Source organism: Natator depressus, chromosome 1 (assembly GCF_965152275.1).
Source record: "Natator depressus isolate rNatDep1 chromosome 1, rNatDep2.hap1, whole genome shotgun sequence".
NCBI classification, from domain to species: domain Eukaryota; kingdom Metazoa; phylum Chordata; order Testudines; family Cheloniidae; genus Natator; species Natator depressus.
In genome coordinates this window covers 282,935,217-282,952,071 of record NC_134234.1, presented here as the reverse complement: position 1 = coordinate 282,952,071, position 16,855 = coordinate 282,935,217, and the positions used below count along the sequence as shown (strand labels likewise).

The window sequence follows — 16,855 nt, the reverse complement described above, 5'->3', positions numbered from 1 at the left end:
CTTTATTTTTCAGTTCAAGTCCTATTCTTTGAGTTTACTTAAAATCTGTCTGTGTCAGATGGATCACAAAAAAAAATGTATGTACATTTTTGGAAAAGTTTGAAAAACAAAACAAAATAGACCTTTTAGCTGCAGAAGCAAAATATAATGTACAGCAGAACAGAACAAAAAAAAATTCTATAGGGGAGTAGTTTCTGTCTAGAAACCAGTGTATTTATATCACATGTATCTTAGTAGTTTGACCTCTGTTAAACACTTTCCTTTTGTTACTAGTATAAATATTTCAGTTGCAATCATGGACTGGAATTGACTGCGTCCTATGACCTAACATTTGCTTGTGGTCGTAGAAATTTTGACAAAAACAACTCTTTCACACAGCAGTGTGATTTATAGGTAAATTCATACCACTTTTCTACATGGATAGAAACATCTGACCAAAAACATTTTGGATGTAGAACATGCCAAGAGAAAAGCAGCAAAATTCTATAATAGAGCTCTGTGTGGTTCAAAAGCTTCTCTCTAACCAACAGAAGTTGGTCCAGTAAAAGATATTACCTCACCCATTTTTTCTCTCTAATATCCTCGGACCGACGTGGCTACAAAAACACTGCATGTCATATAGATACGACATAGAGAAAAATCGCCACATTAACTTTCAGAAAAGGTTACATCTCCTATTCAAAAATCCACAGAGGTGAATGCTGAATTGGAAAATGGGGGACAGATTAGCCCGTAGCCTTTTCCGCCATGGTTCTTTTTCTAGCTACCAAGGGATAGATTCTCAGCTGGTGTAACTTGATGTAGTGCCACTGACACTGAAGGAGTAACACTGATTTACACCAGATGAAAAGTGAGTAATTGGACGATTCTTTGTCCATGAAAAAATGTTTGATCAGATCATCATTACATGCAATAGTGGACACGAAAATGCAAATCAGATATAGGTAAAAACAAACAGGAGAGAAATTACGGTTTGGTTAATGTGTTACTGTAGGTTGAATGATCTATGGTAGTATCCTAAATTAGCAACAGATACCCATGTATGTCAATGGGCCTATTATGTGCAGCTATGTATGGCTCTTGGTGCAGAGATACTTAGTATATGAATATTACTAAGAACCCAAATATTCCCGCTCTTGATTGGGTACCGTATACGATTGACTACATTCACCCCCTTACTGAACTACCTGACAGATTGTTGTGATGGATTGATTAATGTGAGGCTGATGTGCTTTGGCACCTAAGTTGAAAGGTGCCATAAAAGAAGAAAATGTGACATTTTTATAAGTGGGGGAGCATTGCACATGTACTGAGGTGCCTCTGCTGTCAGCTCAGTATATAAAATCAGAAAAATGAAGCATATTAATCAGCTTGAGCAAACCTGCAGGACAATCGGAAGTGGTCTAGGTGGAGGGTGGTGGTTTGCCTCTTAACTTGTTTCCTTTTTCTGTTTTAGACTTGATCTACCAGCAGACCAGGCAACCAAAGTGACACTGGGAAGGTTACATTTCAGTGAAACAACAGCAAATAACATGAGAAAAAAGGGGAAACCTAATCCTGACCAAAGGTAGAGTGATGGTCTTCTGGGGGGCAGGAGTGTAAGGGGGGAGTGTCCTGGCTTACAATGAGGCAGATATAGTCTGTGAAAGTTTGTGTTGCCAGCTCTCATGATTTTATCTTGACTTTTATGGTCTTTGGTGTCTTTCTTGAAGACCCAGCTCCTGAAGTTTTAGAATTATGTGAGAGTCTGTTTTAATTTTACTACCAAAAAAAGAAAAGTTTCTAGTCCGCATGGCTGCAGCACAAAGCTGGAAAATATCACCCAGATTATACTTTAACAGCTCGGAAACCAGAATGCAAATAAAAAGAAACCTAGATATAGAGTTTAAAAGCTTATTTATTTGTAGCCAATCTCATGAGTTTTGGGGGGCCTGATACATGATTTCTTGAATGGTTGGAGTTGGCAATACTGAAGTCTTTCTATTGACTTCAATGAGCATTGGCTCCAAAGAGTATTTAACAGAGAATGAACAAAACAGAGAGTAAGAAGTGTTAATTTTCCTCCCATTCTGCAAAATAAGTTGTATTTTAAACATACTACTATTGTTGGTAGAATAATTTGGCCAGAAAAATAGTGAGACAGTCAGAGTCTGGACCCCAAGAGGAGGGGAAATGGGGACTGGCAGGGTTGTAGGAGTAACCAGGCTGATGGAAGCCAGGGTGAGACCTTTATGTTGGTAGACTGGCTACTGTTATCAGGGCTCTGAGCTATGGCAGCATAGTATTAAGACACCCAAAATTATAAGGCAGGCAGTGACAGAAAACCTTAATGGTCAGGGTGGTCCCCTACAGTCACAGATACATTATGCCTGTGAGATTATTTCAGCTTTCTTGTGAAATCATTGAAATTAATTTCATATTAGATACTTCATGCTGGTGGTTGGACTATATGCTGTCAGTCAGGACCAGTCCTATTTATTGTCTGCACATGTCTCTGAAAGGATCATTGTGAGGGTAGGTACAAGTTTATTTGAACCACGTTCTGATTTTCTTTTCACAAGGGAGAATTTTTTGTTTATTGTTGGGCAGCGTGCATTTTATAATTGTTTGTAGTACACATGGTGATTTAGGGATCTTCATGTTTTTGAGGGCTTGTTGTGAGGCTATAAATAGTTCTGTATATCTGTGTGTGCATGTGTGAAAGATGGACATGTTTTAAGAGGAGTACATATTGAGAAGGGAGTGAGAAGACATTCAAAAATATGGGAAATTTTAGAAAGCTCTTGGATTGTTTTTAAATTATGCGCAGCTTATAATCTACAATAGGCACCTGGTACTTTTGAACAATTAATTTTTGAAAAAGCATATGTGTTTGTATCATATTTAGGAAAAGGAATTTAGAGTAAGGGACGACTTTTGTTCTTGTCCTTTGAAGACCACATTTAGGGCAGATCCAATTGGACCCAATTCTGCTCATTTTTACATATGCCAGGAATCCTTCTAAATAGGACTACCCATGCGAGAAATGTCTACAGGATGGGCCCATGAGGGGTAGTCTTCCCATGATTTTTAAGCTGCAGTTCTATTTTATGAAGAGTAACTCAAAACGGCATCCTGAAGTTCCATATTTACTATCTCTTGATTATTTTTGTATCAATTGTGCTCAGTTTACAAATAATAATTTCTAACTTCCGGGCCTGCAAACTGTCTGAGGTTGGGAGTCAAAAACTTCCCAGTCCATGTCTCCTCACCCATGTCAAATATTCTGCAGGCTAATTTATGCCCTTCATGACACCTATGCAGTCCCATTGCTTTCAACGGGCTTAGTACTGGAACTTAGTAAACAACCGTGTTGATGAAGTACAAGGTAGGATAGAACCCACAGCTCATGCTGTTGTAATTGTGTTGACTCTGCAGGGTTAAAAGGAGCTGAAAACAGTGAACCTTTATTTTTCTCATTGTAGTAAAATACATTTGACTCTGAATACACAAAAGGAATAGATATGCTAAATAAAAAGAAGCTATTTTTTATAATCACCATTGGACTGCACTTTAAAAGGAAAAGTTCATGTTCTTTTTTTGTAGAAATATTGAGAATTAAATAAGATGAAAGAGAACTAGCATGTAGAGCTGAAAAAAGAATAGATTTTGCAGTTCACTGTCAATGCCAACAAAACAAAAACACCACAAATTGTTTTCTGTTGAACCGCAAATGATTTTTTTTAAAGTTTTTGGTGAATTAAAAAAATTCTGGGTGAATGAAACATTTTGTTTTGATTTTGAGCATTTGTAAACAGCTTTTTTTACAAATTTTAAAATAAAATTAAAGGTAATTTCAAACCAAAGTGATTTCAGACAGAAAAACCGCATCATTTAGTTGCAAAAAAATGTCAAAGTGAAACATTTGATTTTTTTCCTCAATTTTTTTTCAAAATGGACAACTTAGCAAAACCGATGTGAATTTGCTAAATGTTTTTCACTGAAAAAAGTTTTCATTAAAAAATTTCACCCAGCTCTAATTACATATGCCACTGACCTATTATCAGAAACATTTAATGTTTTTCTTTTTAATAACATACCTACTTCTTATATAGTACTTTTCATCAGTAGATCTCAAAGAGCTGTAGAAATGAGATCATATACACAGCTACTATAGTCATGTAGTATTTTTTGTGTGTGATACATGTATTTCATAACAATTTAATAGTTTGTAATAACTAGGCCTAGGTCCTCCCCTTCCCCCTTTAGTTGGGGGGGGCATGGGGCAGGGCGGTAATTGCTGCAGTCTGTTCATTTTTGTTATAAACATTTTTTTTAAATTGCCCAGGTGCTGAGAGCTTGGGCTGGGTGTTCTTTTGTGGGTGGATGTAGTATACATTTCTATAAATCAACTAATGAGGTCTGTGCTACTTTATCTCTCCTGTAGCCTCTGTTTTCAGTGCTCTGCTCCCATGAATAACTCCAGTGCCTGCCTCTGCTACTGCCCGTAGTTTTTCCAAGCAGTAGCAGCATGAAACTGATCTGAGTCTTGGCAGTTTTTCTGTTGCTCAGATTATTTTGAATAGCTGCAGTAAAACTGACCCCAGTACTATAATTCTGCTTTGTTGCTGCTTGGTAAAGCAGAGCTGTTGGAGCTGTCTGTTTGCAGATTCAGGAAGACAACTGCATTTTTGCATCCAATTCACATTTGGATCATTATCTTGTGAACCGTAAGGGCTAGTATCTTAATTTTTGCTTTAAATAAAAGCTTATGTTCTGCAGAAGTTCATGGTTTAGGCTCCCACACCCACCAGATTTTTTTAGCACTTGTGCCTATGGTGCCAGTCAAATAAATAAATGATTGAATGGACAAAAATAGAGGACTGAGAATGTAAACAATGGCCATATCAGTAAAAGGACTATAGCAGTGTTCTGATCTGATATGTTTGCAATGGAAGGCAGGGTCATGTAGATAAAGACATCACTTACTGCAGTGTGGCAAAACTTACTGAATGCATCGCGATGGGAAAAACATACACTCTAGTCCGCCATACTGCAGAGTTAAAGATTAAAGAACTACAAACTGAGTAGTGGTTAACAGGCACATCAGCTCATGCTCTAATTGTGACAGTTAGAAGTGCACAATTCTCTGTATCACAGATGGTGTAGCCTTGCAAAAACACAAGGCCTTTATAAATGAGTGCTGAGTTTTTGGCACATTGGTATTTTGTTTAGATCCACATTTTAATGCCTGAATTCTGTGTTAATTGTTTATTTTTAATAAGGAAATAAACAAAAAAGCATTAGGATTTTTGTTCATTGAGCTTTTTTCTCTGAGAGCAAGATTAATTTTATTTGATTAATGTAAAGTAATAGAGTTCGGACAAGGGGTAGTATTTTGTAGAATGTGTGGACATGCTTATTTAGGGGTCCCTCATTGAAAATGACAGCTGACTTAACTTGTGAGTGCAAAAGTTATATATATTACAGATGGTGACTTCTCCAGGAACTGCTGTGTTTAAACCTTGCATGTCTCCAGGCCTATGCAAATATGTTTGAATATGATGGAAATTTCCATGTCTCAGTTGATAAGTGGAATTCATCTGGTAGCTTTGATTTGTTGCAACTGCCATTCCAAAGTCAATTTATCTATGTCCACTTTAATCAGCAATGTTGTTATCCATGCAAAAAAAAAAAAAAAGTTAAGCCGTTAGAAAATCTCATTGTTCTATTCTTTTCCTGAGGCATCTTAATAAGGTTTAGGTTGTTCAAAGCACTTAGGGGTCATGGATTCAATACACTGCTTAATTGTTGTTTTTTTGTTTCTGGAAACATCCTCGAGCTGCTAAGTGCTTTTCAGACATAAAAGAAGGCTGAGTCTCGGTCCCAAAGAGCTTAGATTCTAAAAGAGACAAACGGGCAAAGGGAAGAGGAAATTGGTACAATGTTGCAGTTAAAGTAGCACTTTGGAGCCCTTGTCCTGGACCCCATTGTGCTGGACAAATACAATAAAGAAGTGGTAATCGGCCACTTCAAGTAATATAGTTGTGGGATAGTTTCGTAAACATAAGTTATTCCTAGGTACCCACAATGTGGACAACAATGTACCTTCAGTCTGATTTACAGTCCAGAGTGTGTGCATGTTGGGAATGTAGTATGCATGAATTCAAGCCCAAACCCACCTCTTATCTGTTCAGAATGGACATTGGACAAAATACAAGGAGAGTGTCTGAAAACGGGTAAAAAAGAAAAGAGAGAGAGAGAGAGATCTGTATGTTCAATGGGTTTCTTTAGGGAATGGGGAATCTTTCGAGTGAGATGTGTTAAAATCTGCCTTTCTTTCTCTTGTCCAGTGTCCAGTCCTTAGTGAGCTAGTAGGCTAGAAAACAGTTTGTTGGCAAATCAGAAATGATTCTGAGGTCTGATCACAAACCTAGTTACTTGAAAAGCTTTGAAGTTGACCATCTTCCTTAACATTATAGTAAAATATAATACAAGAAAAGGCTTTGCGGGCACTGCAGATGTTCTAGATGGGAAACATTTCTTTAGAGGTTATCCATTTTGATGTGTCAAAGTTCAAAAATGTAGTTTAAATGTGAAAGATTTGTATGGCATTTCATATTCCTTTGGTAAATTGGATAAAGCAATAGTAAATCCGTGCTACTGTGTCTTTGACTGTAACAAATGTTTTCAGGCATCTAACCCTGGGCAGTTTGAGAATGACAGTGATGTGTTGTGGCAGCGAGGACATGTTCCAGAGACCATGGTCTGTCATGGTCGAGTAGGAATTAACACAGATGCACCAGATGAAGCACTGGTCGTCTGTGGAAATGTGAAAGTGATGGGGACAGTCATGCATCCCTCTGACAGTCGAGCAAAACAGAATATCCAGGAGGTGAGTGAAGTGGAGCTTTCAGGGCATTTACATTTACACCACAGTGCATGTATGAATTATCCTTCTGACACACATGAAGTAGATTCTGTTATCCTAGACACGTTGGAATGTTGGCCTTAGGAAAGTGAATGCGCTGCTTGCATTGTGGAGCCATCCTGTTTGAACTGGGGGGCGGGGGGGACTTTGAACTTGGATGAGGCTGTGTCTGCAAATGAAGTGGTTTGACTGAAATGTAACTGGGAATACAAGTAAAAATAACAGCTGGTTAATGTTGAATAGGGAGATGTTTGATGGCAGCTGTGTCATGCTTCTCAATATGCTTGTGCAACCCTTGATGTGACTCTGATCCTTAATATTGGAACATGTGAAACCTGGTCTTTGTGCAATTAGGTTGATACAACTGAGCAGCTGAGAAGAATAGCGCAAATGAGGCTCGTTGAGTATGACTACAAGCCTGAATTTGCATCTGTAATGGGAATAAACAATACCCATGAAACAGGTATTCAATCAACTCTTCTTCTGTTCTAGTGTCTGTCCTTTTATATTTGTATGTTGTATCATAATGATTAATTCCCTGGCATTCCAATCTCATTTTTAGGATCCTAAGGCCTTTTGCAGTGTTTTTCTTTTAAAACTGATGCGTATGAGAGTATGTGGGTGTCTGATTGATTGTGTGTGTATATGTCTCCATTTTAGTAGATGCAATCAGCTGACATTTTCCACGGTTGGTCTCGGCCCAGAGGTGATACACCTTTTCTAAGGCTTTAGCCAAATTGCTTCAACCATTTTTGTGTGTATTTGAGCATTTAAAACATAAATCCATATTATTATTTACCTGTATTACCATGGTACCTAGGAGCCCTCATCATGGAACAGGATCTCATTGTGCTACATACTGCCTTACATATATAGGCTGAAAATTTGTGCTTAAAACAAAACAAAAATGTCTATTGAATCTATTGAGACTTGGCTTCTTTTGTAAATCTTGTGGAGATCTAAGGTCCAAGACAGGTTGAATACCGTCATGTCTCTTTTCCTTTGTCTATAAGTGATAAGTAACAGTCAGCATGGACTTGTCAAGAACAAATCATGTCAAATCAACCTAATAGCTTTCTTTGGCAGGGTAACAAGTCTTGTGGGGTGGGGAGCAGGGGCAGGGGGAAGTGGTAGATGTGGCATATCTTGACTTTAATAAGGCTTTTGATATTGACTTGTATGACCTTCTTATAAACAAACTAGCGAAATACAACCTAGATAGAGCTACTGTAAGGTAGGTGCATAACTGATTGGAAAACCATTACATAAGAATGGCCATACTGGGTCAGATCAAAGGTCCATCTAGCCCAGTATCCTGTCTTCCTACAGTGGCCAATGCCAGGTGCCCCAGAGGGAATGAAAAGAAGAGGAAATCATCAAGTGATCCATCCCGTTTCCCATTTTCAGCTTCTGGCAAAGTTTGCAGATGATACCAAGTTGGGAGGGGTTGCAAGTGGTTTGGAGGATATGATTAAAATTCAAAATGATCTGGACAAACTGGAGAAGCGGTTTGTAGTAAATAGGGTGAAATTCTATAAGGACAAATGCAAAGTACTCCACTTAGGAGGAGCAATCAGTTGCACACATACAAAATGGGAAAGGCCTAGGAAGGAGTACTGCAGAAAGGAATCGGGGGGTCATAGTGGATCACAAGCTTAAATATGAATCAATGGTGTAACACTGTTGCGCAAAAAAAAAAGCAAACATCGTTCTGGGATGTATCAGCAGGAGTGTTGTAAGCAAGACATGAGAAGTAATTCTGCCGCTCTACTCTGCACTGATTAGGCCTCAGCCGGAGTATTTTGTCCAGTTCTGAGCACCACATTTCAGGAAAGATGTGGACAAATTGGAGAGAGTCCAGAGAAGAGCGACAAAAATAATTAAAGGTCTAGAAAACATGACCTATGAGGGAAGAAAAAATTGGGTTTATTTAGTCTGGAGAAGAGAAGACTAAGGGCGGGGGGGACATAACAGTTTTCAAGTACATAAAAGTTTGTTAGAAGGAGGAGGGAGAAAAAATTTTCTCCTTAACCTCTGAGGATGGGACAAGAAGCAATGGGCTTAAGTCGCAGCAATGGCGGTTTAGGTTGGACATTAGGAAAAACTTCCTGTGAAGGTGGTTAAACATTGGAATAAATTGCCTAGGGAGGTTGTGGAATCTCCATCATTGGAGATTTTTAAGAGTAGGTTAGACAAATGCCTGTCAGGGATGGTCTAGATAATACTCAGTCCTGCCATGAGTGCAGGGGACTGGACTAGGTGAGCTCTCGAGGTCCCTTCCAGTCCTATGATTCTATGATCTGACTTCTAGTTGGTTATTTTTGATTTAGTATTTGTAATTGTTTTTTTCTTTTCCCTTCCTCTTCCTTTCCATGTTGTTTTCTCCCTTCTTCCTCAATGTTCACTTCGAATCCGTAGCTTCTATTTTTACCCCTGTAACCTCTGTGTTTGCTGTTCCTTCCTTCCCATCCACTCTGTCCATCTGCACTAAATGAAACCAAGTGGGAAGAGAAATGTTTCACGTCACTGTCTTTTCCCTGCCCTTTACATGCTCTTCAACTTAGGTGTAGCAAATGACAAATTGCAAAGAGCAGAAAACTTGTAATTATTATTTGTATTGCAGGAGCACATTCAGACCTCAGACAGAATCAGGACCCATTGTGCTAGGGAGTGTCTAAAACATATAGTAAATTACAGCTCCATATGGCTCCATATGGCTTGCAAATCTAAATGACAAGAAAGAAACAAGTTGAAGGAGAAGGAGCTTCCTCATAGCCAGTAGGATGTTACCTATTACTCCTCCTCATAATACAAGAACAAGTCAATGAATTGGAAGGGCAGCAAATCTGCATGATCATCTGGTGGTAATGAGTTCCATAGGCTATTGCAGAGGCCAAGAGTTGGGCAATTTTATAAAGGATTAGACAACTAGAACATTATATTGGATGAAATTAAAAATTAAGGATAAAAGCCCTCTTGTTTCAGAGAATAAGCCAGCCTCTAATTGAAGGGGAAGTTGGGAAGAAATTTAAGCATCTGATTATGGCCAATATCAGAAATACAGGAAATTGGGCTAGGGACCCACCTGGTCTGTCCCTATAGAGCAAATTCCATATTTCTAATTGAGCCATCCAGTAAATAATATATATATGTAGAAGCAGATAGTAGTTCTAGATAAGTGGTTTAGAATGGTGAAGACTAAAATGATAAAAACCTGTAATTAGAGCTGCTTGAAAATTTTCTGAGGGAATGTTTCTCCATCAGAAAATGCTTTTTTGTCAAAATTGAAAAATTTTGGAGAAACATGCCTGGATATGGGAAAAACAAGCAAACCAGAATGAAGCATTCTGATAAAGATGATTTTTCTTTCAATTTTTTAATTTTATATTTAGGTAATATAAAATACAAAGTCAAAACTGGAATGGAACATTTAGATTTTATCAAATAAATGTTTTGATTTACCTGCAATAATAGTAATAATAATTAATATATTTTGAATTTTGGTTCTCAGGAAATTTGTTTTGTTCCATTTTGGAATGGAAAAAAATCAAAATTGCAGAATTTCCTACAAAAAGGAAAATCTGGTTTCTGCAGAACTCGACTTGTAACTTTTAGGATGGCCACATTAGGGAGAATACAAATTACAATCTGAGAGTAAATTGTTTGTTTGTTTGTTTGTTTTTTACACTAGTTTTTCATTATTTTGCAAACAGGAATAATAGCCCAGGAGGTGAAAGAGCTTTTACCGACAGCTGTAAAAGAAGTTGGAGATATTACCTGTGAAAATGGAGAAAAAGTAGAGAACTTCCTCATGATTGATAAGGTATATTATTGGTTTACTGCCATTCATTTATACAGTGCTATGGTACTGGACATGAAACAAAGACTTTAAGACAATGCATTTTTTAAAAAATTCAGTAGCAAATGCAAGTGCTTTTTTGCCCAGAATCAGCCACATAGGTTTTGGCATTCAGAACTAATTTGCTTTTTTTTCCTTTGGGGAAAGGAAGCTCTGCTCTTGAACCATATTTTTTTATTAGTCCAGCTGTAGGACTTGGTGAAGATCCTGGCTGTCCAGTAAATCAGTTTCAGTTTAATTTTTTGCTGACCAACAAAAATTAATTTCCTTTTTCTTAATAATTTGGTAATGTGCTGCAGAAACATTTTTGAGGGTCTTGAGGCAAAATGCATTACAACGGAAATGACAGTTAAAGAGAGTTGCAAGTAAATAGGTTTCAGAGTAACAGCCGTGTTAGTCTGTATTGGCAAAAAGAAAAGGAGTACTTGTGGCACCTTAGAGACTAACCAATTTATTTGAGCATAAGCTTTCGTGAGCTACAGCTCACTTCATTGGATGCATACTGTGGAAAGTGTAGAAGATCTTATTATATACACACAAAGCATGAAAAAATACCTCCTCCCACCCCACTCTCCTGCTGGTAATAGCTTATCTAAAGTGATCACTCTCGTTACAATGTGTATGATGATCAAGTTTGGCCATTTCCAGCACAAATCCAGGTTTTCTCACCCCCCCCCCCACAAACTCACTCTCTATTACCAGCAGGAAAGTGGGTTTGTGTGTGTGGGGAGGGGAGAGGGGGGGAACCTGGATTTGTGCTGGAAATGGCCCAACTTGATTATCATACACATTGTAAGGAGAGTGATCACTTTAGATAAGCTATTACCAGCAGGAGAGTGGGGTGGGAGGAGGTATTTTTTCATGCTTTGTGTGTATATAATAAGATCTTCTACACTTTCCACAGTATGCATCGGATGAAGTGAGCTGTAGCTAACGAAAGCTTATGCTCAAATAAATTGGTTAGTCTCTAAGGTGCCACAAGTACTCCTTTTCTTTTTGCAAGTAAATAGTTCTGGATTCTTTAAATACCTGTCTCTGTTAGTCACTTTTGGTCTTCAGTGTCTGATTCAGAGTTGCTCCCTTCAGTTCTCATTAGGGAGTCATGTGAAGAGGTCTATGTGGACAGTAAGGGCCTGATCCCACATGATGATGTGTGTTTGTAGACCGCTGCCCCCATATGGAGCCCCATTGAAGTCAGTGGGGTTCAACATAGGCACAGGAGTCTGCACACATGGAGCCTAATATGCTCCTGCCAGTCAGGGGTATCTTAGTCAGCCAAGAGAGTGAAATTTCATCACGCTAACTTGATCACTAATTATTAAGGCTCACAAACAGGTAAGAAACTTCTGCTGCACCACATATTTTGTGTTTGTCAAGATGCAAATGTCAGTCTTTCAAATTTGAATTGATCTCCCCCCTGTAGGTATTTGACTAAGAGGTTTTTTTTTTAATTATTTGAAATCTTAATATAGTAGTATTTTAATTGAGAGATACTTAAAATGAAGTGTGGTCACACAAAATTTGGATAGAGATGTCTTAAGATTGGCTGCTCTAGCTCTACCACTATTACAACAAAAGTCTTTTGCGTCGGAAAGTCTGAATTAATTTAATGGTTCCTAAGAAGAATTAAGCTCTTGTGGTATTTTACTTCACAAACTGGTAACTTTCTTATTCTAATCCTCTTGCTTTACACAAAACGTAAAAGCTAATTCTGTATGTGGTGTGTGAAATTTCTCTATCTTAGACCATTATCATAACTTCAAAATCCTACAGGAGGAAATGTATATGGTACACAGAGAAATTAACATGCTTTAATGATGAAGATAATGCTGTTAGGTTTGTACTATGCAGTGTCCTGCTATATTCTGATTTGTTGTGTTTCATAAATGTGTAGTCATAACTGAATGTTGAATAGTCAGAACAGTCTACCTTAGAAATCAAAGTGTAATCTCTTCTAGCCTCTAGAGTGACAATATCAAAAAGCAGATCTTACTGTGGAGGGTACTTATGTTATCATAGATAAAGATTATAGATTTGTGTGCATAAACCTGGGATTTGAGCAAAACTTGATTTAACAGGAAAAATTTTGCCAAAGTGAAATGAAAATTAGTAGGGAGAAGAGAACATCTATACATATTGGAGGTAGTTACATTTGGTCTGAATGACAGCATATCCCATATTCATTGTTAACTATGTCATTTCAACTGATTTTTTATTCTGTATTTTATTGAAACTGTTGTATCAACCACGCAAGGTACTAACAAGCTTCAACAGGACTTTATTTTCAAAGTGGAAACCTCTTTACCAAGCTATTGCCACACCCTCTGTAGCTCTCTCCCAACCTCTCAACTCCTCCCCCCTCCTTCCTGTTTCCTGTCCTGTGACTCCCAACAGCCAGTGCTCTCAATTCTAATAATTACAAGCAACATCTAAACACCACATTCCCTCCTCTCTTAAGAAACTCTCCCAATTAAAATAAACATTATTGTTCTAACCACAGGAACAAATAGGAAACAAGGCACTATACCGTTGACAGAAATATTACACTAAAAACACTATAGATACTACATAATATAGTCTCTAGTCCAGACAGGTGGTCGTCCAGGTCTGACAGGCCGTCTCTCAAGCCCTGGTTCCAGTTCAATGTCCTGTTGTGTTGGTACTACGGTGAAGTCATCCAATGCAGCCTGGGTGTTGGCATAATCTCCTCTTGGTGCATAGGCAGGTGTGAGATAAGAAGCATTCCATACCCACCCATCAGAAAGTCGATAGAGAAGAAGGGACCTTACACCTATGATTTTAAGAGGAGCTGTGAATTTATGGTCCCCTTTGCATAAAATTCCAGGTTTTCATACTCTAATGAAGGAACCACACTCAAACTTTGGTTCCTTAGCATCCCGCCACTTGTCTGTGAAAGCCTTAGACTTTGCTTGGTTCTGTTCAACTGTTTTTTTCTCATATCATCGTCGTTTGGGGCCTCAGGTCGTGCCTTTAACAATCCAGCAATGTTCAGTTTAGTATTCATCTGTTTCCCATGCAGTAACTCTGCGGGTGATCTTTGCATTGTGACATGTTGTGTAGCCTGGTATGCTTGCAAGAAATCAGTAGTGAAGGGTATCCACAATCGCCCTTCCAGTTTAGCCATTTGCAAACTCCCTTTCAAACTTCTGTTAAACCGTTCGATTTCCCCATTGGCTTGAGGGTAATATAGGGACGACCTTCTGTGTAAAATGTTCCTCTTTGCTAGAAAAGTTTCAAACTCCAGGGAAGTAAATTGACTACCATTATCTGAAACCAGTTCTTTGGGGTTACCTTCACTGCTAAAAACTGAAGAGAGGAACTTAATTACTGTAGCAGAAGAGATTTGCGATGTAAATGCTACCTCAGGCCATTTACTGAAATAGTCTATTCAAGTGATGGCATAATGGCAGTCAATTGGAGCAGTATCAAAGGGTCCTACAATGTCAATCGCCACTTTTTCCCATGCAGATTCAGGAAGAGAAACAGGCTGTAATGGAGGGGTACATGTCACTGCTGTCTTATCATGCATTTGGCAAGTGACACAGGATTTTATGAGTGCTTCAGTTTGAGAGTCCATCCCTGGCCACCAATACAGATCCCATAGTCGTTGTTTGGTTCGGACAATTCCTTGATGAGTATCGTGTGCCAGGAGTATGAGTTTTGACTGTAATTCTTCTGGTACAAGAAGCCGGTGTGTACCTCGTAGCACACAGCCATCAAACAAAGAAAGTTCATCCTGAACTCTAAAATAAGGCAGCAAAACTGGGTCAAGGTTTTTAGGGTCACTGGGCCATCTCTTTGTCAGAAATTCCCGTAGTTTTTGTTGAATTGGACACGCTGAACAAGCAGCTTGAAATTGTTCTCTTGTAACTGCAGTAAGAGTGCTTGTAATAAGCTCAACCACTACATCCTATCCTCCGGTGGACCATCTGGTGAAGGCAAAGGCAGGTGAGAAAGGCAATCAGCTACCACATTTTGGTTTCCAGGCTTATATTCCAGTTCATAATTGAAAGAGAGTCTTGCAGACCATCAAGCAATACGGTATCCTGCTCTTCCAGTCCTTTTGTGGTGAGCAGCGTCGTCAAAGGGCTGTGGTCTGTGCGCAACTTGAATGTGCAGCCCCACAGGTAGAGTTCTCCATTTTTCAGTAGCCCAGACACAAGCAAGTGCTTCTTTTTCGACTGTAGAATGTTTTCTCTCAGCATTACTTAGTGTCCTTGAAGCAAATGCAACAGTCCTCTCTGTGTTGTCCTCATGCAGTTGTGTGAGAACAACCCCAAGTCCATAATCAGAAGCATTAGTAGTTACAATTGTGGGCAATGCAGGACTGAATAGTGCAAGTACTGGACTATGTACAATCAAGTCTTTCACCGTTTTGAAACTAGTTTGTGCATCTGTTGTCCACACTAAGGTTGAACTTCTCTGTAGTAATTCCCGTAACGGTTCAATGACAGAAGCATAATTGGGAATGAATTTTGCATACCAGGAGGTCAGACCCAAGAAGGAACGTAAGGTTTGCAAATCTGTTGGAGGAGGAGGATTTGAAATTGCCAGGATATGATCTGGATCAGGTTTTAGTCCAGCCTGTGAAATTGTATGCCCCAGAAAGGAGAGTTCAGTTTGTCTAAATTTGCATGTGGACCTATTGAGCTGGAGGCCTGCTGTGCTGATGCAGTTTACTACAGACTGAAGGTTATTGTCATGCTCCTCAGAAGTATTTCCAAACACAATAATATCATCCAGATAGCACCAAACTCCATGTTGATTCTTCAGAATCAATGAAATCATTTTTTGAAAGGCACTAGGGACAGATGTGAGACCATATGGAACACATTTAAAAAGAAATAGTCCCTCATATGTAATAAATGCTGTGAGGTGTCTGCTATCTTCATGCAACATAACCTGGTGGTATGCGCTCTGAAAATCAGGAGTAGAGAACATCCTTGCTCCACGGAGTTCTGCAAATACTTCTTCTATGTGAGGAAGAGGATGGCTGTCAATCACAATAGCTTTATTTGGCTCCCTTTAGTCCACACAAAGGCAAATGCCTCCACCCTTCTTCTGCATCACTACTATAGGTGAAACCCATTCCGAGGAGTCCATCTCTTCAATAATGTCCTTTTGAACAAGTTTTCTAAGCTCCTCTGAAACAGCTTCCCTGACTGAAAATGATAAGCGCCGTAACTTCTGTCGTACAGGCATCACATTATTCCACATTTTAACTTTATGCAGAAACCCATAAGCACAGCCGAGTTTCTCCTCAGCCTGGTGTTGGGTCCCAGCTGAAACTGGTGTGTGTACCGCAAGAGTGCTTTGCTGAGGAAGATCAATTCGTCCATTAACTACCCTGAGATTTAAAGCAGCCAATAAATCTCTGCCAAGGATAGGAGTGCCTTTGTGGACAATGTTACACAGCAATCACCAAAAGTAACTATTGCTGGCAGGCAGCCATGTACTGGAATATGGTTTTTCAAATAGCACACCAAGTGAAGTTTGGGTTCAGTAAGAGGCACATCTTTAATGTAATGCAGATAGATGGAATCAGGTAGTATAGATACTGCTGAGCCAGTGTCCAACATTAGCTGAATAGTGTGTGGTTTGCCTAAGGGTATGACGGAAATGTTTACAGTGCACTTTATCTGTTCTGGAATATGTGCAGTAGTGATTTTGTCCATGCTCAGCACGGTAAAATCTGGTATTGTAACTGCATGCACCTGTTGATTGAACTGGCTACTGCGACATACTTTAGCAAAATGTCCAATCTTTTTGCAATGATTGCACTGAGCTACTCTTGCCGGACATCCTGTGTAGCTTGCAAGGTATTGTGGGGATCCATAGCGAAAGCATGCTTTTACTGTATTTTGAATTTGCTGATTCGGTGGTTTTTCATTAGTTTTTCTCTTGCACTTGTGTGTCTGCAGTGATAGTGAACTTTTCTGCAAAGGAGTCACAGCCTGGACTGCCTCCTGTATCCATTATTTTGGCTTCAGCTGTAGCTGACTCAATCTGAGTAACAATGGTTATTGCTTTTCCTAGTGTAAGTTGTGGTTCTAGAAATAAGCGTT

At 38.9% G+C, this 16,855-nt stretch overlaps 1 protein-coding gene across 1 annotated transcript in view; it reads left to right on the top strand.

Moving 5' to 3' along the window:
• The window catches only part of MYRFL (myelin regulatory factor like), a 61,285-nt gene that overhangs the window by 18,216 nt on the left and 26,214 nt on the right, over positions 1 to 16,855 (top strand). Inside the window, exons 10-14 of the mRNA XM_074956660.1 lie at positions 1,457 to 1,567; positions 2,424 to 2,514; positions 6,674 to 6,874; positions 7,265 to 7,373; positions 10,624 to 10,733. Of these exons, the coding sequence (XP_074812761.1) occupies positions 1,457 to 1,567; positions 2,424 to 2,514; positions 6,674 to 6,874; positions 7,265 to 7,373; positions 10,624 to 10,733 (622 nt within the window). The remainder of the gene's footprint in view (positions 1 to 1,456; positions 1,568 to 2,423; positions 2,515 to 6,673; positions 6,875 to 7,264; positions 7,374 to 10,623; positions 10,734 to 16,855) is intronic.